At 43.1% G+C, this 26,232-nt stretch overlaps 1 protein-coding gene across 4 annotated transcripts in view; it reads right to left on the bottom strand.

The window, feature by feature from the left end:
- Positions 1 to 26,229, bottom strand: part of pou6f2 (POU class 6 homeobox 2) — a 76,803-nt gene extending 50,574 nt beyond the window's left edge. For 2 of the 4 annotated variants that reach the window (XM_047568450.1, XM_047568453.1), the window contains exons 1-4: positions 26,147 to 26,229; positions 24,846 to 24,947; positions 18,124 to 18,311; positions 3,773 to 3,870 (exon numbers count right to left, since the gene is read on the bottom strand). In XM_047568450.1, the coding sequence (XP_047424406.1) occupies positions 3,773 to 3,870; positions 18,124 to 18,295 (270 nt within the window). In that variant the 5' untranslated portion in view covers positions 18,296 to 18,311; positions 24,846 to 24,947; positions 26,147 to 26,229. Of the gene's footprint in view, positions 1 to 3,772; positions 3,871 to 18,123; positions 18,312 to 19,174; positions 19,678 to 24,531; positions 24,682 to 24,845; positions 24,948 to 26,146 lie in introns of those variants that run through there. The other 2 variants (XM_047568451.1, XM_047568452.1) reach the window with 2 other exon arrangements.
- Between the last annotated feature and the right edge of the window lie 3 nt (positions 26,230 to 26,232).

The raw sequence follows: 26,232 nt of genomic DNA, 5'->3' as shown, positions 1-26,232 counted from the left end.
TTGGGAGCTCAAAGGATCCTCAGAGGAAACTAACAAAGGCGACGTGTTCGCTAGCAGCAAGTGACATATGTTTAATCTTGCTTTTTTAACTGAATTTAATCTCAAATCGCAGCGGCGCATAATCATAGACGCTCTTTGAACATCCCATGTCTGAATCAAACAAAATAAGATTGTCAGGCCTGACAGCAAAGACGGCTTCACATGGAAGGGAATAACATTAAAAGGCAATTCCACAATTATCAGATGCAGCCCTGATTTATTTATCATTACAGGCAGCTTTGGAGGAGCAGGCAGCTGACAAGGGAAGAGCTCTCTGTGTTTAGGCTGTTTGTTGTGCAACTTTCAGACTGATTACGATCTTCATCTGTACACATAAATATCTGAAGAGCAAATTTGCCGAGAACATAATTAGCCGAACTCTGCCGCCACACAACAAGCTTTAGCTGGCGAGGATCCTGAGCATCACTCATGTAGCTTTAGAGGCAGTTCACCTTCTGGCTTTTCGCCTGATCCTCTCACTCCTCCTCTCCATAGGTGCTGCTGGAAAACTGCTGTACAGTGCTTGGCAGACCTGACAGCTGAGTGTTGAGAAGTGGTCTCCTAGGGGCCACACAGACGCTCAGACTGGGTGTGTGTTGGGCTCAGGATGGGGAAGCAGCCCCACTCATGACTGGATGCGGTACCCTGCCTGTCTGCCCATCAGGGGAGAATAGGCCCTTCTATCTGCTTGGCAGCTCTGGCACTGAGAAATTGCCCATAATCACCCAGATAGCAGACTTTTGTCATCCAAACTGCGAGTGGGAAACAGAAGGAAGGTAGATTCATGTTGGGTAAACTACCATCGGATAATGGTTGTTCGAACAATATCCGGCTCTGGAGCGAGAATCTATCAAAACATATTGATCCTGGAACAAGAGAATTGGGTATGGCATGCGGAGCGCCTTTGTTTCTGAAAAGTGTTAGCTTCACAGAGACTGTACTGACAGCATTAATATATTAGATGGTGACTGTTGAGAGCCGCCTGCCGAGGCTCAGACTGTAACTGCTGCCTGCTCCGAGATGCTTTTCCTTTTGTGTTTATTTCTCATCTATTGCCGAAACATCAGCTTTTGCCGGCCAGGGAGTGTGTAATCAGAGAAGTGCTTTTAATTAAGGGCATTTTTTACCTCTAGCAGATTGACGATTTCACAGGGGATTTCTCGCCCTGCAAACCTGCCCAAGAAAATCCTCGTCTCATGTTTCCTCTTTTGTCTACCCTGATGAGGATTGACTGTCACTGAGTAACACCGAGTGCTGGGAGAATGGCCTTATTAAAGGGGGTGGAGGAAACCTGACGCTCTGAAAGCGCGTGTGTGTGTGCTTGTGTGCCGTGCGGTGACACTGAGCTAACGCTAATGAGATAGATGTTCATTAAACATCGTCGAGCCACCAGGCCAATAAATCCAATCAGATAGGACAATGTCTGATTGAGCTATTAACAAGGCTGCAGGCTCGGTCTCTTTGCTCCCCTGCTTGTTTTGACAAGGCCTGTATTGTCAGCTCATTAGTGCCACAGCTCAATGACATCTGAGGATGATGTGATGATTAAATACTTAACAATTTCACATTTTAGCTAAAAAGGATCCACAGTGTCACATCCAGTCAGGGTGTTAATGTGCTTTCAACACAAGCACTGAAAGAATTTGCACGTAAGCAGACTAAGCAGCTAAATTCCTCAGAGAAATTGTCCTGCAAACACATTAATCATACTCAATTAGCTTTGATCAGAGCGCTGAGTTTTTTTTTGGTCAAGCTATAAAAAACTACTCCAAGGACGTACACAACTAGCAGCGCTTGCGGTGGCATGGGACCACAAATTGTTGATGAAAGTGAGTGAGTTGCAGCAATTGCAGGTTAAAAAACACAACACAAAGCGGGCTGGTACAGAGGTGAGCTAATCCCAACTTCAAGGCAATGTGATGGAGACAACGGCCAATCGGAAGCACCAGGACACAGAGCTCCCCACATGTTTACTGCAAGGAAGCAACGGGCACCACTTTGGTTCTGAACTAAGATGAAGCTGCAGCGCTGTTCACGGCTAATTCTTGTTTCACTCAAAAGTTGTGTGGGCAACCAGAGCCTGGAACGTCCACTAGCAACCAACTGTAAAGTACGAAACAGCAGCACCAAATAAGTCACTTTAGTTGTGGACAGGACTTGTTCCATATTGGGTACAGTTTTAAGTCTGAATTCTAGTATTCCAATCACTTCCATGGCCACAGGTTTATAAAACCAAGCACAGTTTCCTCACACAGTGGTATTACAACAAAGTGGAAGCCATGGGGAACGCCATCACCAACTTTCTGCAGAGTCAACCTCTACAAACCTCCAAACTTCACGTGGACTTCAGATCAGCTGAAGAACAGTGCGTAGAGAGCTTCATGGAATGGGTTGCCATGGGCGAGGGGCTGCATCAAAGCCAGACATCACCAAGCGCGATGCAAAGTGTGGGATGCAGTGGTGTAAAGCCCACGCCACTGGACACTGGAGTGACGGATCATGTTTCTCCATCTGGCAATCTGATGGACCAGTCTGGGTTTGGAGGTTACCAGGACTACCGTAATTGTCTGGTAATCTGTGGTTGTTTTAAAGTGCTTTATAAATAAATTTGGATCGGATTGGAAATGTGAAGTTTGGGTTCTGAGGGGTGATTATGGTGTGGGGTTGCTTTTCAGGAGCTGGGCTTGGCCCCTTAGTTCCCACGCAAGGAACTCTGAATGCTTCAGCATACCAAGAGACTTTGGACAATCCCATTCTCCCAACTTTGTGGGAACAGTTTGGGGACGTACACTTCCTGTCCCAACATGACTGCGCACCACTGCAACACAGCAAGGTCCATAAAGACATGGATGAGCTGGTTTGGTGAGTCCTGTCCTCAACCCGATTGAATTAGATGAAGACTGTGACTCAGACCTTTCGAGTCCAACATCAGTGCCTGACCTCACAGACGCACTTCTGGAAGAATGATCAAAAAACTCCCTAAGCAGACTCCTGAGGAAACCCTGTGGAAAAACCTTCCCATTAGAGCTGAAGCTGTTGTGTTTGCTAAGGGTGGGCCGACGTCACATTAAACCCCATGGATTAAGAACGGGGTGTCACTTAAGTTCATATGCGTGTGAAGGCAGGTGAAAAACACACTATGAAGAATCACAAGTATTTCTGGAGATTCTAAGCCAGTCAAGGACGACTGATGATCCACACAAAGAAATCCTCATAAAGGACAGAAATAAAGTGATTCAAACAAAACAGTGTCAGTGTTGTTTGAGATATCTTGTTAAATGGGCATGTGTGATATAAATTTAAAAAAAAGATGATATCAGGAGCTATCAATCACACGCGCAGGTTGTTGTTCTTGGAAATTTGTGTTTTTAGGAGTTTTCGAGAGTGAAAAGGCAAAAATAATAAGCAAAGGTGCTTGTTTAAAATCTGTATGTAGGTTGAATTTGAGACGCATATAAATATCACATTATTTTTGTATATAAAGAGCCTCTTCTATCTTTTTATTAATGTCATCTTCATTAAGAACATGAATATAGTTATAGAATATAGTATATAGTGCAAAAGTTTTAGTTTTTCTTTGTGTAATATAACATCTTTTATTACGTTTTCTCCAAAACGTGTATCTGAGTATCGCAGTTTACGCACGAACTGTCTCCAAGTGTTAACACAATGAAAGACTTATTGCCATCAGTCGCACATGCAGCGCGGAGAGTTTTCTTATCCTTGCACTCACCTGCGGACCCATGGGGTATCCTGGGTGAGACTGGCCCAGGTGGCTCTGCTCCGAAGGACTGCTGCTGGCGTCAGACTGAACCGATCCGTCGCGAGCTCCTGCGAAAGCAACAGGCAGAGATCCATGAAGAGGAAAACAAAGACTCACACCTGAGATCAACACGGGCTGAATAAGTAGATAAACACGCGGCGCGAACCACGCTGGGATATTGCAACACAGAGCGCCGTACGGCGGGGCAGCCGGGGAAAGGAGGGAGGGAATTTGTATTTAAGTGCTTTATCAATAACCACTGTAGCACTGAATAAATTACCCACCAGTGGAGAGGCTCATTGATGGGGGATGATGCATACTGGCGGGTCCCCGATGGCCTAGATTACCGCTGAGAGATAGAGCTCCACCGCAAACGCTGCGCCATATTATTCAGCCATTTACATCACTGAGTATCACTCATCTAAACCCACTCCCTCCCCTCCGCTCCAAGCCTGTAGCTACGAGACGCAATTAGACCTGTTTGCTATGAGGGCAGAGAGGAGCGCGGCAGACAGGGACATGATAATAAGCTCACTGATGGCTGCGGGGGAAAATAAAGGGTGCCGGACGATTGGTTATCGCGGCGATCCCCATCTCGCAGAGTCTCTCAGCAACTGCCGACTGCTGCGAAAGGTCCGAGAGGCTTTCACCCTCTGACCTCGGCGGGGTTTTGAGATCACGCGACGTCCCGCCGCTGACGCGGAGGTTCCGAGCGCTCCTCCGAATCTGAAGGAATTTAACGCGAAGACCGCTTACCGTACGTCTCGCAGGACGCAAAGAGACAAACGTTCCGGGAAACGCAACTCGCGGCGCACATCGATTTTCATGAGAAGACTTCAAATAAGAGAGTTGAAAAGTAGCTGAACCAGTCTGATGCTTCAGAGGATTAGCGTCTTTTGAAAGTATTGGTTAGGGAGCGGGCGAAGCACTGCAGAAACAAAGTCTTACAAAACTATGCGCCATTGGAAACAAGGTCCCTCGTTCTCGTTCAGACATCTTCAGGCCTGATTTGGGCCTTTTGTTAGTGCCAGCTGCCGTGTTTTACAACCACATCCTTACCCTGGGCGAACAAAGCCGTCTGTGATCGACCTTCAGGCACTTAACCGAGGTATTAAAGCTGCTTTATTTGGAGACATTTTATTAAGTGATCTTTTTGTGTTTTTTTGCATTGTGAAGATTTTTAAAGAAAAAAAAAAATGTCATCCATAGTTAACCTGCTCCTTATTCAAGTTTACTTTTTTTGTCTCTTTTAGTCAGATCTGCTGATAATAAGGCATCAGTCTTGTATTTTTTGTAATCATCTTGTTGTAGCATAACCTAAATCATCCCATATACATTGTTATAGAACATGGCCTTTCCTCATACACTTCAAGATGAAGCCTGAAAAAATATTCTCCTCCACTGACCTCTTACATTACTTCACGTGTCTTTTGTTCTTACAAAGACAAAAAAAAATTAGATTTATAAGTGTAAAATAATCGTTTTAAGAGTGAATTCCTTATTTCAAGTGTTTAGCTTGCTAATTTCTACATTTTACAATCGTAGTTTAAGAAATCTTGTCAAGTGAAATTATCTGTCCATGCAGCAAGACAGTTTCACTTGTTTTTAGTACCTTTACCCTCAGATTTAGTGTTTTTATCTTGTTTTTAGGCCCCCCCTTTTTTGCAGTGCATTCACTTTATGATTCAGCGATAGTTGAATCAAAATCTGGAGATTGTTGGTTTAATTGTAGCTGTCAAATCTAAACAAAACAAACCTGGTCTGTGACATATTTAGCCGATTAGCTCAGTTTAGTGTGTAATTTTAGTAGTTTTTTTATATATTTTTTAAATTGACTGTTGTGTATTTAATTATAAATACACTCAAAAGTGAAAACGAATGCACAAAGCCATTCTTTGTGACTGTTGTAATGTTCAGTTTATGGTGAAACGGCATAAAAAAAAATGTGGCGATTCAATAGCGCGATCATTTTTGAGGATGAAGTTTGTGCTGCCGTTAAACTGGAGTGAATGAAACACCGAAGTTTTTCTGTTATCTTGTCTGTTTAGCCTTGCCCACCGCCTTCTGGATCAATAATTTAAATGCAAAAGCTTTGTATCAGTACAGAAATGCGCCTACAACTCGTATTATTCATCAGTCAATCTAGAGCCCCAGTGAAGCTGGGTTACGTATTCCAAGAGCACCGAGGTGATCGTTGCACATAAAAGCCGACGCTGCATCCATGATTTCATAATCTTGCGTTGAACTACAAAAACCCTGACAAAAAGTTAACAGAACGTCTCTTTAAATGGACCGTCCCCCTCATTCAGCGACTCTTCCCCTGCACAAAACGAATTTTACAGATGAAATCAAGCAAACCGTGTGGAAATGCATTTGAAGGCCACCGAACCTTGTTAAGCCAGACAATGTCGGCATCGAATTAAAAAAAGAAAAAAAAAAAAAAATGTAATCACATTTCCTCTGTAGTATTGATTTTTTTTTTTTAAATGGAATATCACAGCTTTTAAATAAAGAATAAATCCCCGAACGCATTGTGTGTTTTTATTCCTGCTTGAAAAGCTTTTTTGTGTATGTGTTAAACATACAAGGCGCGCAATGGTTTCTCGTCCTTTTATAAAGGCTTCATACCAAACGCACCATTCAATCGCCTCCGCAGCGAGATCTCATTGCCTGTCAAGTATATTTATGCAGTGCATTTTAAGCTCCCTTCCGCCAACTAAAATCATTTCATCTTTGCATAAAATCCAAATAATTGGTGAATGGCATGACCCAACAAATGAACCTCAAGCATTTGATGGTTGATGTGAAAGCCCAAGGGGAAGCCTGCTTTTCTGGCTGGTTCTCTACCTCTGGCTTGCCTGGCCCTGCTTCTCCATAAACGTCCACATCCTCCCGCTTATCAGCCTCGCTACGCAGTGGTTATTTTGACAAGCCAGTCTCCATTCGCCAATTATTTCGCCCATTACAGATCGCGTCGCGGCCCGGGCCCCACCCTTGCGCGGGGGCAGTATCTGGGATTAAAATCAATCCGCAGGAAATACTTTGCGACCGTACCACGGCGCTAAGGATACAGCGCAATATCATCATAATCATCTGTTTCATTTTTCGAATTAATTTGGAAAGGCGGAGAGTGGATATTGATTTCATTAGAAGTGTTGTCTCTGAGCGGTTAATTTCTTTTCCCCCAGACTTGAAACAATCTTAATTTTATTTATTGAAACCCAAACTTTCCAACCGGCTCAGCTGCCACACTATGATAACAACACCAAAAACCCAGCCGCCGCGCCGCTGAGCAACTTCCATGCCAGCGAATTATCCAATTATCACCACAACAAAGTCAATTAGCTAAGTAAGGATCTTCAGTTAATAATGAAAGATTTTATAAATTCTTGAATAAGCTGCAGAGAGAATGGCTGATGACTGTAGATGAAGACGTCGGCCGTGAATAATGTATTCTATCGGATAAACAGCGTACCGAATAACGATTCCTTGACGCCTTTCAGCGCTCCCTTTCACAATAACCTCGAAAGCTTCATCCCCCTTGCAAATATCTGTAACGTTAACATGTTTATCACGGGAAAAAAGGATCGATAATAAATAAATACACATGCACATCTTCCCCCCCAAAGGATTTGTGTAATTTCTTTAACTAAATTAAATAGCTGACAGGAGAAATATCCAGGGACTCAATCTTCAATTCTTTTTTTTCTTTTTTTATTACCAGAATCTTTGTACACATTTCTTTTCTTTAAAAAAAAAAAAATGTGAATGATTCTTAAATGGATTTCCAGATGGAGATTAATACTGCATGCCGAATGGGGGGAAAAGGAAAAAAATCTCGATCAAACCCTTCGCCAAAAAGAAAGTCCTTTGATGTCGTGATTATACACAGGTCACACAATGGATAAAAATGGAATGAATGGATGTATTGATGTGAGGGGAGATGAAAGAAGAGGCCAAACGGATGAAAGAACGGGCGACGCACATTCAGCATAGCTTTACGTTTATCTGGGACATTCAGGCCGCGTCTCTTTTTCTGAGCGTCCCGACAACTTTAATTGCTGTTCCGACTGTATGAGTGCCTTTGAAACATGAGTTTATGCCGAACGACAAAAGCGCACTTTAGTCGATAAATGTATGTACACCTGCGCTGTGGAGGTCTTCGCCGCTTACACATAAAAGAAGTCATTCTCAAATCAAAGTGATAAGATCTCCAGTGAAAATACTTTTCATAATTATATTTATTACAGGGCAAAGAGTGTATTATGATGTGACTTATGTCATGGAAATATTGCCAATATCCAACACTATATAAATTCTCTCTCATTGATCACCAAAGTGGCCACTGGAGAGCGACTTTCAATGCCAGACAAGGCAAAGGCTACTCTGTGTGTGTGTGTGTCTGTGTTGGGGTGGGAGGGGTGGATGGAGGGGGGGCAAAAAGCTATATTTATTTGACTTCATTCAGCCTGTCTTAATGCAGGGTGCCCCAAGGACCACACCACAAAACAATTAGCCTGGATTTCATAAAGCAATCAGCACGCCACCTTGTCTAATGCAACCGCTTCATACATTGACAGTCTGTATAAAATGGGTGTTATTGAAAGCTTTGTGTTCGCGTTAGCTTTCGCCTCGGTGCATTTATGAATCAATTTTTGCCCATAAAAGAAGCTTTAACACTTAAGCTATTTTAGTGGAAATGCATTATGTAAGTTGTCAAATGTGCGAGAGAGAGGCCTGGTAACGATTCGAGGCTATTCAGAATGAACAGCCAACCCCCATTTTTATAATGGTCCTTTGGAAAATGTCTGGCTGAGTGCATGTGCTCGCTATTAACATGTTGTCAATCATGTTCCCGGAGAAATGTAATCCATAGAAAAGAATTCAACGTTTTTTTTTTATTTTCCTTTTTTAAAAAGAAAAAAAAAAGGCTTAATATTTAAAGTTAATTACGCTCTTAATTATTTTCCGAGTATAATTACCGCGGACGATCGCAGTGCAAAAAGCGTGCAGTGATGCTCTTTATGTCGGAGAGGGATCTGGGAGCCGCTGGAGCGTAAAGGATGGGAACCAGATAGAGAACGAGCCACATCACACACCAGGTTTAATTCCATCAATACGCAACCAATCGTCCCAAATTGTTTGACCATTGATTTCGCTAATACCACTTGGAAAGTTTATGTGGCCATCGCGGCGAGCCCGAGAGATTATTTCACGTATTTCCATCCCAAGCAGAGCAAGAGCGAAGTCCGAGTGGAGCCGCGCACATGAGGGACGACTATAATGTGAAGCATTACGGCGATTTACTTAACTCCTCGCAGAATGCGAAGGGAGCCGAAATCACCAGCGATTTAGCTCAGTGTTTCATTACTCCCACCAAAGCCCTCAACAATAACACGGGGCATAATCTGCTGCCAATAACTCCAGGTGCTCTTAGTCAGATGGCTCCCTCTGGACCTGCAGGGAAGTAATACTCTGTTTAGAGGCCAGGGTGGAGGAGCAGCTTGGGATAGGTCAATAGTGTTTCTGGGGATAGAAAAAATCACCAGAGACTGACTTTTGAGTGTCTGCCTGAAACACTATTAGCTACATTATGGCCGCTGCTGCTGCTGGGAGAGCTGTCATTTCCTTAATTAAGAGCGCAGCGCGGAGCGGGAGGCAGAGGAGGCCACGGCAATCTCTCCGGCCCTCGAACATTAAAGCTTGATTCCTCGCCGCGCGGGGGCACGGACCTTGCGCCGGGGAGAAAATCTATCTCATTCATTATTCTGGCACAAAGTGGAATTATGGAGTTAGGGAATTACATAGGAGGTGGCGCGAGGGGGAGTGCGCGCCGAACAGAAAGGATTTTACACCTCAGCAGTTCTGGCGACTATTTCTGAGATCATTGTTAAGTCACCGGCGCAGCGGGGGGAAGCCTCAGAGGACACAAGGTGAAGGAGGACGAGGAGGAAATGGACGGAGAGATGCGCGTCTCCGGCTGATGGGAGGGTTTTTAAGTGTAAACTGCGGGAAATAGTACACTCCAGCAGGAGAAGGGGCTCCGGTTTCTGATGAATGGACGGGGGGGGATCTGCATACAAACAATGCTTATGGCAGCGAGGGTCCTGTGCTCTGACACTTAAGCTCTCGCTCGTGGCCACAGGTCTTCACCGAAAGGCTCTCTGACATGAGAGTGCTCCGCTCCGGCTCTTACCTGCCCGTCCCTCGATGCTGGAGTGGAGATGGAGGCAGCGCGAGCACAAGAGGGGACCAGAGGGAGGTAAATTGGTGAGAAGAGGCAATGCCCATTTCAAAGGTCAAGAAGGAGAGATGGTGTGATGGAGAGAGGAAGAGGAGGAAGAGGAGGAGGAGGTGGAGGGGGGAAAGAGGGCCTTTGTGTTGCACCCTCACGGGGGACTTGGAACACTTTGCACATGAGCACATATGCGCCCTCCTCATTCCCAAAGCAATGTCAACCTGATTATCTCAGGGTTGAAAGAGGCAAATAACAATCCAAATTATTCCTCATCCTTTTACGGCCATCAGCGGAGGCGGGACGCTGCGAGGGAGACTAGCTTTGCAGAGCTGTAAGCCTTTTAGGAGGTGCCTGCTCCACTGTCGCTCCTCCTCCTAAATTGCTTAAATGATATTTGCCGTAAATAGGATTCTGGCCGCCTGCAGCCTACAACCCTGTGATGAAAAAAAAGGCAGTTCCCCTCACTCCGTGTCACCGCGGACTAAATAAAAATCAAATCTGCCACTTTCTCATCTGACGGTTTTCAGCTATTTCCTGCTTTATATCGTGTACAGTGAACGTTATCGGGACTTAGTAGGAACGGCTGGATTGCACAAGACATTTTAAGATTGAGGTCTAGGTGCTAGCAGCCTTTTTCGGGGATTTTTAAGAACGTTTGAGCATTAACTACCTTACAGAAAATATATATGTTGCAGGTTAAACTTCAGTTCACTTCAGCACCTCTACAGCTCACTATTTTGAATTAAACCGAGGCTACAGACATCACCTGCAGAGGTGCTGCTTCGATTTGACCCCGGCGCCTTTAGCTGCATATCATCCCATCTCCCTGGCACCATTACTTCCTGTATCTCACAAAAAGCCAATAAAATAACTTTCCTTATGTATATATATAAAAAAAGCTGCAGGTCATCATTCAATATTGACAATTAATCAAATTACAAAAATGCAAATATTCTCTAGGTTCAGCCTCTCAAATGTGAGTATTTGCTTATTATAAAATCTGTAGACCATTTTCCATTAGGGCTGTTGTTTCCATAGACAACGTCAGCTTCTGTGAAACTATAAAGAATCTTATCTCATTTTATTTTGACAAATTAATTCTGAAATATTTAAATAAACTTGCATCCTCTCTAATGGGTTTCAAACTTCAAACTGGAACCCGACTGAAAACAGTCTCCTTTTAGATTTGTCCGTCTTAAGTTGCATCTGGTCGACTGCAGGACATTTAGAAGTGGCCGTTGGGGTGTGAGGCCAGTCCGGCGCTGTGTGTGTGTCTGTGTGTGTGTCTGTGTGTGTGCGTGTGGGGGGGCCAGACACCCACATGTCATGCCTGACACATCAGCCTCGGCCCCCCGGGCTATCCAGCGCTAATGCTGCCTATGTCCCACTTTCTAGCCCTTGCCCCTCAAAGCCTCCCCCCCCCCCACCTCCTCACCCATTCCTTCTGTCATAGAGGTGTAATAACAATGGATCAGAGCGGCGCTGCAGCACAGGCTCAATCACTACGGGATAACATCAGGTGATACAGGCTGCACAAGAGCGCGTCTTTACCTCCACTGAACCCGAGCTAAACAGAGTTTATCTAGACGCGAGTCTGTCCGGAAAAAAGTAGATTTCGGTTGCGGCCGCATCCCCCCGTTGTCGCGATACTCGCGGAGCCGAGTGACTACGGGCGGAAACAAGCAAATCATCATGTAGCTAAAAAAAAAAAAAACGCCTCAACCCACCACCACTCCGAGCACATAATTCTGGCGGAGCAGACAAATAGTGGAAGGAGGGACGTCAGGAAATAGTATTGCTTTGAAGCCCATGACTCTATTCTGGAGAAAAGAAGCATCACGGTGTTATTCCACATCCTCAGATATAAAGGGAAAAAAACATAATAACTTCTCGATAGCCTGGATCTCCGCTGCCCTATACTAGCTCCCCCGCCCGACCCCCCCTTCGCCCGCCCGCCCGCCCACACCCCTGCCTCATCCACCGCACACCCACTTCTCCTGCCTCAATCTTTGGTTTCAAAGGAAGCGAATCAGCCAGAAGGACAGAAGGTTATGCATTAGTACTGGTCATTGCTCAAAGAGCGAGCGTTATAAATAATAAAGGCTTGTGAAGGACACAAGGGCTGTGGGATGCATCTCTGGTTCACGCCACACAAGTCAAAGACAAGACTGTAATTTCTATTCCGAAAATGTGACCCTTGCAGCTTCAATTACATCTCAACAACACCAACCGTGTCCGCGCCAGGAGATGTGATGCCTCTTTGTTAGCTCAACATGAAAGGCTTATTGATATTGGTTATGAGGCGCGCGCTGCACATTTTTCACATATTTTCCAACTTAAAGAAAGTGTATCACAAAAATAAATGCATACCGAAAATTCAATTTATTCTCTCCCCGGCCGGCCGCCCGTAGCACCTGTAATGCGCTTTCCTTTGGAATTCCCTCTAGTCGAGGCCGAAATAATCTCCTTAACTTTAAACATACAAACAATGGGGAGAATTATATTGTCAGTAGTTTTTGAAGTTGCAGGTGTCGCTCAAAGTCGTTCCCGCGTAAACAAGCGCGCGCCGAGAAACCCGGTGACCTTTTGCCGCCGTTCGCGAGAAAACAAGAAGACGCCCCGTCTCTGTCCTCCACGCACCGATCGCGTCGCCGTAGCCACGGGCGCCGCGGGCGCATTAGCAAATGTATTACACCTGCTTTATAGGCATGCATTAAGCCTGTTTTCAAGTCTGTGCAGACAGCTGAAATCCCCATAATGAGATCCACCTCCTGGGGAGAGACTCGTTCCCCCTCGCTCTCCTTTATCCACTCTTATTTACACAGCGTGGCCCATTCAGCGCTGAGGTTTGCGCCACTTTATTACTTAACCTCACCGCACAACATTACGAGGCTCTTTGCATCAGCAAGCAGCCTGTCCCACCATGCGCCCGCGCTCAGTAAGCTGATTACACAAAAATAATAAGAACGCGTGCCTCGAGCGGTGTGGGTTTTGTTGCGCGACTCTTTGTGCGACTTGTGCGTGTGTGCAGGAGAGAGGGTTTTACATGAGAGACAGTGGATTTATCCCACGTCCGCGTTGTGTATCCAGCACCAGGCACGTTCACGCTCACTGCTCGGTGGGAGGAGATGACACGGGATGGATGTCGAATCAAACTTTAAAAAAAAAGAAAAAAAGAAAGAGCAAGACTTTTTCTAACTAAAAAAGTACAAACTAATAATCTTTCAGTTTTCATTTGCTTAATTAAAAAAGGAAAATACATGTTCAATTATCTATAAACTGACCATTTAATTAAATTGTTTGTTAAAAAAAAAAACATCCATTTTATCATCGTGCATCTCATTATACTCATTTACTAGTCCAGGTGAAATTAATTTCACAATCTAATTATAAATGAAGCCCAATGAGCCTGAAATAAGCCCATAAAAGCAAGGTGCACTAGTATCAGGCAGTGATTACATGTGTGTATAAAAGAGGTGTTTAGACAAGAGACAGTAGTTTTATCCCACGTCTACAATACGCAGCTATCACAAAGTGTCTTGATAAATTAGTGCATTTTATTGTAGGCACAGAGAAGAAACAATGTAGGACGGATCCCGGATCAAAGTTAAAAGAAAAAGAAAACTTTAGTCTCCAGACTTTGTAGGCAGGAGTTCTTGCTTGAAATTTTTACATGAGACGCACTCGTTAATGCCCAATAATTGAGAGCATTTCGCAAGATTATGCAAGACGGTTGTCAGCTTTATAAAGAAAGAGTTATGAGAGTGGGACATATTGAAGCACAACATCCCAATGAACCTGAACGAAATAAAAAATAACTGTGAAGGAAGGTCTTTCTCAAACAGTGTGTGTGTGTCTGTGTGTGACTCTTTATCTGTGTGTACTCATTACAACAAGGCTGCCGAAACAAACTTAAAACTGAAAATGTTGCTCCAAACACTAATGTTTTCTTGAACACAACTAAAACAAAGCACGCACACTCACATTAACCACTAGCATCAAGTTACTATAAGAAATGTGTAGATTTTACGCTTTAAACCAAGAACAAATGCTACGAGATGTTTGTCAAAGTTGAGAAGACGTCATTTCTCAGATTTACGTCTACGTCCTGTCTGATTTCAAGTTATTAATAACAGCACAGGTTGGATTATGAAATTGGGAAACAGCTTCTTCAAACTACAAAAAAATTTGAATTTTAAATAAAATATGCCCAGTTTACACAGACAGTAAATGAAGCCTAATGACGCTACAAAAACATTAAAGCGAGGTGCAGCATTAGAGCGTCCAGCGTGGACTTCTTCTTCTATCATTCTTTTTTTTTTTGTTGTTCTGAATGACCTCCAATACCAGGAATCAATGAAGATTCGTTCTGCTCTTTTGGGGAGGGGGGTCTCTAGGTGACCTTTGTGAAAATGTTCCACCATTTTGGCAGAATCCGTATAAGTGCAGACCATTTCATGTAGACAGTAAGTGTATGAAATGAGTGCTCCTGTCGTTCCAGCCGGGCTCTCTTTGACAGCATGATGATAGAAGCGTCACATCCTTGGGAGAGTAAATGCAAACTGACAAGAGATGAGCCTTTGGTTGCTGAATATAATACGGAATTGTGCTCTGAGTGTCTTATTATCTTGTCTGTTGATGTCTGAAAGGGGGAGATTTGCTTGAGAAGAGAAGACAGAAACTGTATGCATCAAACACGATCTCGTCCCTTGGAAAAAAAAAAAAAAAAAAAAAAAAAAACTAAAAATTGCTTGCCCTACTAACCACAGCTTTCCCACCTAATGTCCACTTCTACTTGGAATAAATACAAGGCTGCAGGATGTTTGTGGTGCCTCATAGCCCCTGTTACCTGAAGTGGAAGACTATTTGCACAGGCAAGCTTTTAAGGGGAGAACGACCCTTTCACCACCACGGTAAGCGTGCGGTGGGTGTACGAGGTGGACAATTTACTGTAGACAAACATGACCGCTACTGTCATTGTCTCCCGCCGACTTCTCCTTCTCACACAGGCGCTTATAAACAGCATTAAGACTCAAGTCGTACATCAGGGAAAGAAAAGTTGTAGTAGGTGCTAAATATATATACATATATATATCTAATAAAAACATAAATGGCAGCTGCAGTTCAGGCTGAACACTTATCGGAAATGTCTGAAAATGCTTATAAGGACAGAAAAGTCCAGAAAAATGCACATTTACTCCAAGTGACAAAAACCCTCGTGCAGTCTATCCTCAAAACTGTTCTTTCAGACAGGTGTGTTAGGAGCGCAGTGTGTATTTTCTGCGCAGAAGACACAGTCAAACTCTAGTCTCGATTTGCATTTCCTTGAAACCATGTGACGAGCACGTTGGTTTGCGCGCGTCTGTCAATCACCAAACTGGAGCAATCTATCAGAGGGTTGTTTTTTTCTTTTTCTCCAAAACAGGAGGCGTGAAACAGAGCAAAGTGCTAATTTTTCTTTCTTTCTTTATTCTAAATGAGAACAATCTGCTGCTTCACCGTCCCAGGAAAGCCTGAGTATCACGCAAAGATAATGTCAGAGCTCAAAGTTTTCCTTCATATCAGCGGAATTTGTGTTGTTAATGGAAAACTCTGAGATCACTCCAAACGCAGACACGAACAAACGTGACTTAATCACCTGCTAGAACCAAATACAAAGATGATACTTAGTGCAAAATGTGTGAGATTATAAATAATTTATCTTCTCACGTGGTCAAAAAAAGCGTCAAAGAGACCTGCCTCAAATTATGGCGTGCGATTTAAGAAATCATCTACAGAAAAACTTGAGACGACGCAATATGAAAGAGACCGAAGCGTGTAACAAGGAGAGGACCATCGTGAGTGATATAAAAATTTGATTGTCCAGTCACTAGCCCACATTTCTCTTTGGTCTGGAAGCGTTTGAAAAAAAAAAAAAAAAAAGACCCCCCACGGTGAAAGGCTCGACTCCTCGGCATTCCCTCAGAAGCTATGCGGACGGCGGTTTTCCAAACCAAACCTGCTGCTGGCACAGCCCAGGGCGCTCTGTCACCGGCCAGGGAGGGACCTGCCTTCAAAACGCACGAGGTGCACGGGAGCACTCCGACCGACCGACCGACCACAGTGACGACATCAGCAGAGAGAGCAGCCACACAAGACACACAAATAATCTTCATCTCAGGAGGAAAATCTCCAGAAGCTACTGCAACTATCCACGCTCCTCGTGAAGAATTTCTCCAAACAAACAACAACAAAAAATAAACTACAAATAAATTGCAGCTCATTTAATGACATTTACTTGTCTGCGCGTGAGAGAGAAGGAAAATCAGAAAGCTGTGAGCGTAAATCAAGAGAGGAGTCAGATAAAAACTGACCAGAGAGGAAGAAAGAAGGAGAGACTTGATGCTTATTAAACCAAATTGCAACACTTTGGAGACAAATCCTGCAGCACGCAGCCCTTGTTTAGAAGACTAGCCTCGGGTTATTCTTGAAATAAGGATTTAAAAGACAGCTGAACTCCCACTGATTAGATTTGAGAGCAGCATTTGGCTCTCCCTCCTCCAAACTCTATTTTATTTCGTTCACAAATGTTTGGCAAGCTCGCTCTATAGGAACTTTATTATACTTTCTGCCACTTCACAGGCAACACAAGCGCGCGCGCGCACTCACACACACACACACACACACACACACACACACACACACAGCCAGGGAGCCAGAGAGTCACACGTAATTGTATCCCATTTAAAACTCGCATTAAATCCTGACAAACACAACGCCTGCACTGTTTACTCGATTATAAATTCGGAAACCGGCAAATACGAAGTAATTACATACGACAAACAGCAGAACATACAGCAACACGCACGCAGTTTAACTGCACAGATAACACTGGACACGACTGTTGACATCTGAAGACGACAAAGTTCCTACAAATATTAAAAACCAACATCTGAAGCTGTTAGACAGGAGTCCTCGTCCTCTATTATCTTTCATCCACATTCAAAAAAAAAAACATAATAATAAAACTTTCCATGAAGGTTAAATGAGCTTTCTGTCAAAATTTACAACAGCTGATCTACTGAAATGAAGCAAATGAGAACGATCTCGCATAAATAATTTGTCACAGGGAGATCAAACAGAAAGATTATAAGCAGGGGAATAAGTAACACATTTAAAATTAAATATATCAAACTAAGCTGAACGTATTTAATCTTCTGTAACAGTACAAACATGATAAACCAGCATTTACTGCACAGCAACGTTCGGTGCCAATATTCTGCAAACTGTCTCTCTAATTAAAGTAAAAGATTACTTTTCCCTCAGAAATTATTCTAATGAGAAATTTGCCATAAGATTACTTCTGTCCTTACGCTTATTGATTCATAACAAGGCTCTGTGATTGAATTAGTCCACACGAGTGAAAGAGCTAATAATAAAAAAAAAAAAAAACACACTTGTCTAGACGCAAAGCAACAATTAGTGAGATAATTGGAAAAATAATGAGCATGCTGACTGGGAAATTATCTTATTTTGAGATAACTTAGAAGACTAAAAATAAAAAAACAAAACTCACAATTATTCACAAACAATAATATAATTTCTTGTTGCTATATGTGTTATTTAATTGAATTAAGCTGTGATTTGCATAGTGTTTAAAGTACAAACCTATGTTATATATTACAAAACACTATGCAGGTATAAATTAGATTTTTTTTACAGGTCAGTTAAACTTTTTAATAGATTTGTGTGAAGAGTCTCGTGCAGAGCTGCTGCTGCTACTAAACATACAACTTAACAGTAACAAAGCATCATAATTTTAAAAAACGCACCGCAACTCTTACACCCTTTTCCATCAACGAGCTGCTTGCCGGGACGGTGGCTGACACATATCTGAGCGCTAATTTCCCCGCTAAACACATCCCAGCAGCGACTTGGCTGAGTTTGTTTCCTGACACTCTTGACACCTGTCCCAGAACTGGAACTGAAAAGCTCTCCCGTTTTTTTTCACCTGCGCGAACCCGGACGACCGGAGCCAGCTCCGAGGAGAGAGAGGGAGAGAGAGAGAGAGAGCGGCTGAGGCGCGAGGTGCGATCGGACTCACCGTAAAGCTTGCTGGGAGTGCCCTCTCTGTCCGTGGCCTCGGAGGGCAGGAGCAGGGGCTCGTCGTTCAGATCGCTGTCTGGGCTGGCCGCTTTGTCGTCCGCCTGGAGTTCTGCCGCGCTCATGTCGCTGCGCAGGGAGAGCAGCGGCTTGCTCAGCTGCCCTGTAATCATTGGATCCTGGAGGGAGCTTGGGAGCCCAGGTGGGAAGGAGGAGGAGGAGGAGGAGGAGGAGGTGGAGGAGGAGGAGGAGGAGGGGAGGGAAAAAAAAGAGAAAATGCCCCTGGTTAGATGTGCGCGCCTCGGCGTCTCACCCTCGCACCGGCTCCTTCTCTACGTCTCTGCTCCCTCTCCCTCTAACCCAGCTTCTCCTTTCTATCGCTCACTCATCACTCTCCCCTCTCTCTCTCTCTCTCTCTCCTGCTCCCTCCCTCTCCCAGCTCTCTCTTTTATCTGAGGCTGGTGCTACCCCGCTGATACTGCCGGCTGCCGCCTGGTGAAGAACTGTTACGGATCGCGTGGCTTTGCCATTATACCCCGCGGTCCTAAAACGGTGATACATCCATCTCCAAGGGCTCATTACTACCTGACATGTGCCTCATCTTCGGGCAAACACTAAGCTGACAGCGGCCCACAAAGAGACGCAGGGGCCGATGACAAATAAATGCAACAAATCTAATTCTAAAAAGGGAGAAAAAAGGGGGCGGCTGATTATGTCAATTTTCCACATAGTTGGGGACAAAAAATGGGATCAAAGACGACGCGGGAAGAACGCGAGGCAACGGGAACTTAAGGCCCTGATTTAAACGAGAGATGAAGTCGCTGGTGTTCCCAAATTTTTATCCCAATTATTTTCATTTTTTTTGTCAGCGCGCGGTAACAGGAACGAGCAGCATCTAGGCGACGCGGTTAAGAGCTTCATCCGGCGACAGACTCGACTCGGGGAACGACAAACGAAACAAAACGAATATTTGAAGAGATTCTCAAATGAACGTTTTAAAACGACCAAAAAGGAAAGTTTGTGTTGAGGGTGAAAAAAAAAAAAAAACTTACCTAGACCAAGCTCCAGAAGAAAAGAGGAGAAAAAAAAAAAAGGAGTTTTCAGAAAGTCCAGATGTCGAAATCGGTCAAACAGCAGCTACAACATGCCACCGCAGAGCTGGGACCGGCTTAGCGCATGCTTTCCTACTGAACCAGAAGCAGCCTCCTCAACCTTTCTGCGTGTGAATGGCCACCACAGGTCCAAGCCTGGGGTTGATTCCTAAGACAAACCCTAGAGATGTCACCTCCTCCCCCGTCCCTCCCTCCTCTCTCTATCTCTCACTCCCTCTGTCTCTTCCCTCTTGTGTCTTCTGACTGGAAAGCTCCTCAGACAGCGTTCACCCCACCTCAGGCTTCGAGCCGGAGAAACAGCAGGACCGCGGCCCTTTTTTTTTTCCCTTTTCTTTTTTTTTTTCTTATTTATGAATCAAGCCCAACCTAAAAACGTCTGAGCAAAGGACAGGTGACCTCGCATGTAAGCACGGGAAAAGAAAAGAGGTCTTATCTTGGCCCCTGCACCCAACATCAACGCCCCCCAACCCTCCCCATCATTCCCCCACACGCACTCCTCCCACGTCTATCGGGGTGGTCGATGAATTTCCACCCGGAGGGGCCTTTTTAATGTGCTCATCACAGGAATCAGCCCTCTTTGATATGACACACGATAATCTATGAAAATGTTAATCAATAGAAGTAGTTTAAGCTGTCGTTAAAAAAACGTGAGCCGACTGGTCAATACTCATATCCCTGGTAACAATGTCACTAGTCATCAGGGCTTCATTTGTGGAGCACTTAAATGTGGGACACTGCGCATCAATGCACCTCCCTGCCCGCCGAGGTAAACACATTTTCCCCTCTGTCTGAGCCTGGCCACACTCTGCATGTGTTTTGGGAGCAACCCCCCCCCCGCGCCTCCCTCTCCCTCCCCTCCTTTGAGCTGCTTGATAGGTCCACTGGAGGGCAAAATTAATACCTAATTGAATCTTGCAGTCATCAAAATAATCAATAGTTTTTTATTATTTATTCTTCACAGTCTGTTGACTGTTTGAAAGCTCAGAGGGACAGCGGAGGGGAGAGCGCGCGCAGGCAGCCCAGAAATTTCTACCGTTTCACAATGTAATTTTCACTGGGGCATGAGAGTTTGCAAGGCCTATAAAAAATGAGAGCAGTGGTTTTTGTTAGGAGGTGGGGTGAAAAGAAAAAAAAAAGAAAAAAAAAAAAGGAAAAATGGGAATCTTTGCCCCGGCAGCCACGATGAAAAATAGAATAAACAAGCCACTGACACTTCAGAGAAGGGCAGGGTCCTTTCTGTCCATCCCTCCATCTTTTTCCCTTTCCCCTTTTCTCCTTATTTCATCATATCAGGAGTGTGGCGGTACCTCTCTAATGCTGGCATTTCTCTTCCTGACAGACTCAAAACAAGTGCTGGGAATGAGATCAGAGCTCTAATCTTCCCCTGGCCTCCGAGGCTCCGGGATGAGGCGGCAACACATCTCTCCCCATCTTCTACAGATGTTAATTACTCCCCCCCCAAAAAACAGACAGCTTTGTCTATTTGGAAAGACGCCACCAAATTAGACGCTTTTATTAATTTAATCTGAGGGAGGGAGTAATGTAATTACACATAATAACATATAAATATATATATAAAAACACATAATAAGAGGGGATATTTAAAATATTAGTGGTTCTAAGCAGGATTAGCTTCCTATTTTTTTTATTTTTTTTAAAACCCGCACCCCCGATTTAAGCAATAATGTGTATAAAGGGCTTGGCGGGGGCAGACATGGGGGAGAGGGTTTGTCTCTGTTCACTCAGTCTGGCCAGAGCTCGGGAGTAGGTTGCAGGAACAAGAAAAAGCACTTGATGCCCTTCCCTCCCTCTCTGCCTCCCGCTCACCAAATACCCCCAGCGGCCGTTGAATCAGTGGTTAGCGTCACCAGATATCCATGCTAAGAGCTGCTGGTCTTTCCAGTGCTGTCCCAGTGTGAGGGAGACTGGGTGAGAAGTTTCAGTCTGTGACCGAACGCTAAAGGGCTCTTATACTTAATGCACAATCCTCATTAAAATGACCCTAATTGTGTTTTAGTTCAACTCAGAATCAACTAAAATATATCAATAATATCTAAATGGCTAGTCCCAGTTTTACACAAAATAAGCAGATTGTTTAAAAAAAAAATCTGTTTAAGAAAATAAAAGAAGATTACATTGATGGTCTCTATGGTTGGTGACTAATCACTTAGTCAGTTTAAAAATGCATCTTTTTTTGATGGTTTATTCATCCTTTCACTTCATAAAAGGAAGCAAACAGTTGCTGCTTCCAGCTTTTCAGTTGCAGGAATTTGATAATTTTTTTTTAATTATTAAATAAGTACCAGGGGTGGGTATCGGCAAGGACTTCACGATACGATACGTATCACGATACTTGAGTCACGATACGATACATTATTGCGATATTGTGATATTGCGATATGTTGCATTATTCTACAATGACAAATTTAAATGCAGCTTAAAATACACGTAGTATATATGCACATCAGATGACATGATATTAATCCGAATAAATCATTTCCAATTTATTGCACTTGTACATAAGAAGTAGTGGTGGAGGTGTGGAAGTTGTTCATGATCGGCCCAAAACATGAATTTTTCTTTTTCTTTTAAAACCGATAGTAAGACATTCAAAATCAATATTGTATCGGCACAAAAAATATCGCGATATATTGCCATATCGATTCGTTTTCCAGCCTTAATAAGTACATTAAATATCTTTGAGGTTTGGAACTAAAGTCGTATTAAACAAACAAGTTCAATAAATTATTACATCAAGCGATGGGAGATTTCTCTTTATCTCCTGACACGATTAATCAATAGATTAAGAAACTAACTGGTTAAGTAGATAAATCAGGATCTCACAAATTCAGCTTAAAAAAAAAATGGAATGAGATTAACAAATTTAGAGAATTTAATATCTATATATATATATAAATAACAATTGGCAGAGAGATAAAGGATGCATGCAGAAAAAGTTGCAGGCTGGAACTGAACCAGTGCCACAGCTCACCCTGTTGAGCAGGTGTTGCAGGTGTTCTATAGTAATAACAAACCACATATTCACAAATCATCTGAGATTAAATCTAAATCTATCATGGAAATACAACAAAGCTTGATTTAGGATCTCTCTATTGTGATAAGTGACGGATATATAAGCCGGGATGGATCCAAATGTGTCAGTGACCCAGGAGTTCCTTCAGCTCTTTTCAACCTTTCTGCATTCTTAACACTTTATGGGGCAAGGAATCACATTTGGTAAGTTCGCACACATTTTAAATTGTTGTCTCTGTAGGTAGTTTCCATTCAGCCAATCAGAGGAGATCAAAGAAAACGTTCTCAGGTCTAATGTGGTCTTCAAGGTCCGCCTCTGCATGAAAGCTGAGTGTAACTGCTTTAATTGGCGCCATGAAGAAGTGGCCTTATGTTGTCTAATGTGATAATGTTGACAAGTGTCTGAATCAGCACGTTGTATTTGTTTATCACTTAAGGGAAAGGAATTTTATATGGTAAATTCATTAATTGTGATTTTTTCCATGAAAATTATAAATCTAGAACATTTTCACAAACCTAAAACAGTCTTCTAGTAAGTATTTCAACAGTTGCCCTTTAAAGGGTCAAACACTAACAGATGAGTGAATTAGATAAGCTTTTGTGAGGTACTATGACTTTTCACAAAGGAGTCTCTTCATTTCAAAATGTCTGCACATGGATCTAAGTGACCTAATCAGTTTTCTGTTGAAACTAAATAAATTATTATTCCTGGTAATTTGCAAGTCTAATGATCAGTGAAACATAACAACACATCATCATATCATAGTATATATCTATAATAGTATTCATTCGTTGTATTGGTAACTCCTGTACTTACAGCTCTCCTGTGCAGTTGTGTACATACAGTACATAGCAGTGTACATTCACTGTATAGTTACAAGTTCCACCAGCTGTCATAGTAATTAATGTGTGCATGTTGTCAGTATATATCTAGCACAGTGGGAGGCTGGAGAAACAGTATTTCTCACCTCTGCATGTTTTTATTAACATATGGTGGAAGTGACAATCAACGCCACTTGAATCTTGAACTTGAATTGATAAAAAAATCAGCTTTAAATGCTACACTGAAAGTAATAAATCACATTTTTACTCCTCAATTTTGATCCGGATTCCAGGAGCAATTTATATAAACACAAATTTGCAAAAACAAAACAGAAAAAACAACTGTTTTTCATCCGCCAATGTCCAATGTAAACTTTTTTTTCTGTGGTATTTTCATAGATATATTTTATTTACATTTGTTTTTGTACAGTGTGTCACAGTTCTACGCTCTCTTCTGCAACAACACTGTACATTCTTCCACTGTGAGATTAATGAAGGACTGATTCAACTACCTAAATATAAGTTAAAAAGTACTGCACGCACACATGGTGTGAACAGAAAGCATCAATAAGAGGCCGACAATAAGCAGTAATTTCGAAGCGCTAATTACCCTCTATACATGTGTGTTATTCTACGCCGGGCAAACATCCAGAGACGTCTAACGTGGTTTGTTAGATGATGATTTGTCTCCCCCTTAGGGTTATTAACCAGACTGTCCTCCTGTCTCTCACTGAATGAATCTTCGTGACAATTTCACTAAATCACCTTTTAAAAGCAAATGTTGATGAAATCCGTGATTTACTCATAAAAAAAAAAAAATTTGGATTTTACAAATTGAATCTGTAAAATTCCTCGCTAATTTACTTCCTCTGTATTTTACCTTTTGAAATAGCAGGGCCAGTGGTGTAAATTGCCAAGACTTTGGATGATTTATTTTTTTATATTCCATGCTTGTTAATATGATCAACAGTTATCCCACTCCTCTCCACTAAAGCTAAAATGTTCCCCAGTGGATGGTCGGTGGGTCAGTGAAGGCCGAGGGCTATCAAAGCAGTGTATTAAAAGGAGCTCTTTGAAGCTTGTAAACCAAGGTGCCCAGCAGGTCCACAACAGATAGACGCCTCTGATTGGTCAGGTGTGTGTGTGTTTTTTGCCGGATCGATCCACCGAGCTGACATTCTGGAGCATCAAAGCTTTCAGTGCACTAATCTGACTCCTCCTATGAGGGCGAGGGATGTTTTTATTACTTTTTTGTCTAAGAAATGCGTATAACTTAGAGGGGCTCGCGATAGGAGAGGCTGCACGGCCCGTGCGTTTTAGCGGTTCGAAAGGGAACGAAAGCATATTGAAATCAAGCTCGGACACTGTATTTATCAACCAATAAATAATGCAGGACTATGGAGAGAGGTGGGGAGAATCACAGGGCCATTCATTGGACAAACCATTGGCAGGAGAGGAGTGACACCGCAGAGATTCACACACCGCTGCTCCTCAAAGTCAGTTTCCCCTCACACCGTCTCCGGAGACCCGCGCCGCGCACACACCCATGAAAGGTGTGAAAATCTGATTTCCCAAAAAGGATCGGTAATTCTCTGCGAGGGTGGAAGCCGCAATCAATAAATCATTGCTAAGCAGATTGTGAAGAAAAAAATAAAAATTATTCCCCTTTGGTATCAGTGCATTAGGATTCTCCTGAGGATGGATGAGGCAAGATGGGGGTGTGAGACAATCTCAATAAAGAAGAGGCAAATCATACCTTTGGCATTCATCTGGACTCTGGTATGCAGCTGTCAGCAGAGTGACGAAGGACCCGGGGAGTCGACCAATATCGGAAGGGTTCCACCGTGTTCAGGTTTTTCTGCAAATACACAATAAAAACCAACGACCTAAATATGATCGAGCCAAACCAACACACATTAAAAAAATAAAACCTTCCGGGTGATTTAATGTTAAATGGCTGTATTTGTTTAGTCTGGGGTTAAATGCGGAGAAGGTCATGCATAGGTGACAAGTTCAGAAAAGTCTGACACTATATGATTTTGAGCTTGATTCACGTTAAATGAGAACATAAACAGACACAGGATTTTCATACTCTCAAGTAAATAACACTGAATGTGTATTAATGAGGCTTCACAACAAACATATTATCACGGTTGCTGACCCCCGTCCACTTATTTAAGTTCCTAATTGGTCACATAAGCGATTCAGCTCATAGTTCTTGGTGTTAATATCCCTAGTAATCAGCATTGTTTTAAGCGACGGGGTAAGAACGTCATCAGGGTCTTCAGGTGGGCATCTCCAGAGAGCTCAACGGCAACACCTGGCATCCCAGGTGAGGCCCCTTCTGCTTTTACCCCTCTTTATCGCTCTTTGCAGCCCAGCTGGGGTCCTTCCTCTTTGTCCAGATCCACCTGCTGCTTCGCTCTGCTTTGCTCTGCTGCAGCCGTTTCTATTACCAACTGTGGCACGCTTGGTCTGCAAAAATGTTCAGGTGGTGGTGACACTTTCACAAAAAAAAAATAGTGATGCAGAAACACAAAACTGCAGACAAATATGCTCCGTTCAAGTGCCGTCAGAAAAATAAACTTAAAAGTATCAAACATACGACTAAAAGAAAAGTGCTGCGTGATATAACTATCATTAATATTATATAGCTTAAAGTTTAAGGAGTGGCAAATGACGAACGTCATGCACCAAATGTTTGAGTGAGCTATGTTTCCACCACTGACTGGATCCATTTGATTAATCACAGCGGCCATCGACCTTTTTTATCCACTTTGGGAAAGTTTCAAGGGCTACAGTCTGTTTTAATTTATGGCATCTGGCCGCTGTTCAAGCTGTTTAAGTAATTAGGCCTCTGCGTGAAGAAGACATGATTTGTGGACATAAGCGCCTTCACTTGGCACGACTTCGCAGGCTTCGACCGAAGAAATGGCCATTTTCTGCAAACGTACCGCTTCAAACATGAAAAAAAAACTGACGGGAGCTACTTTTAAATATGTAACTAGTTTAATGACGAAATAATATAACCATAGAAAACATATTTTGAGTTTTCACCTGCCCTTATTTGTATATTGGCTTCTCCACCTCTCCATTAGGCCGTCGCCGTCGCTTTTCTGCCTGGACAACTCCAATACCCACAA

Source organism: Mugil cephalus, chromosome 18, assembly GCF_022458985.1.
Source record: "Mugil cephalus isolate CIBA_MC_2020 chromosome 18, CIBA_Mcephalus_1.1, whole genome shotgun sequence".
Lineage (NCBI taxonomy): Eukaryota > Metazoa > Chordata > Actinopteri > Mugiliformes > Mugilidae > Mugil > Mugil cephalus.
Note: the sequence above shows the minus strand (reverse complement) of the source record. Positions and strands in the feature narration are given on the sequence as shown.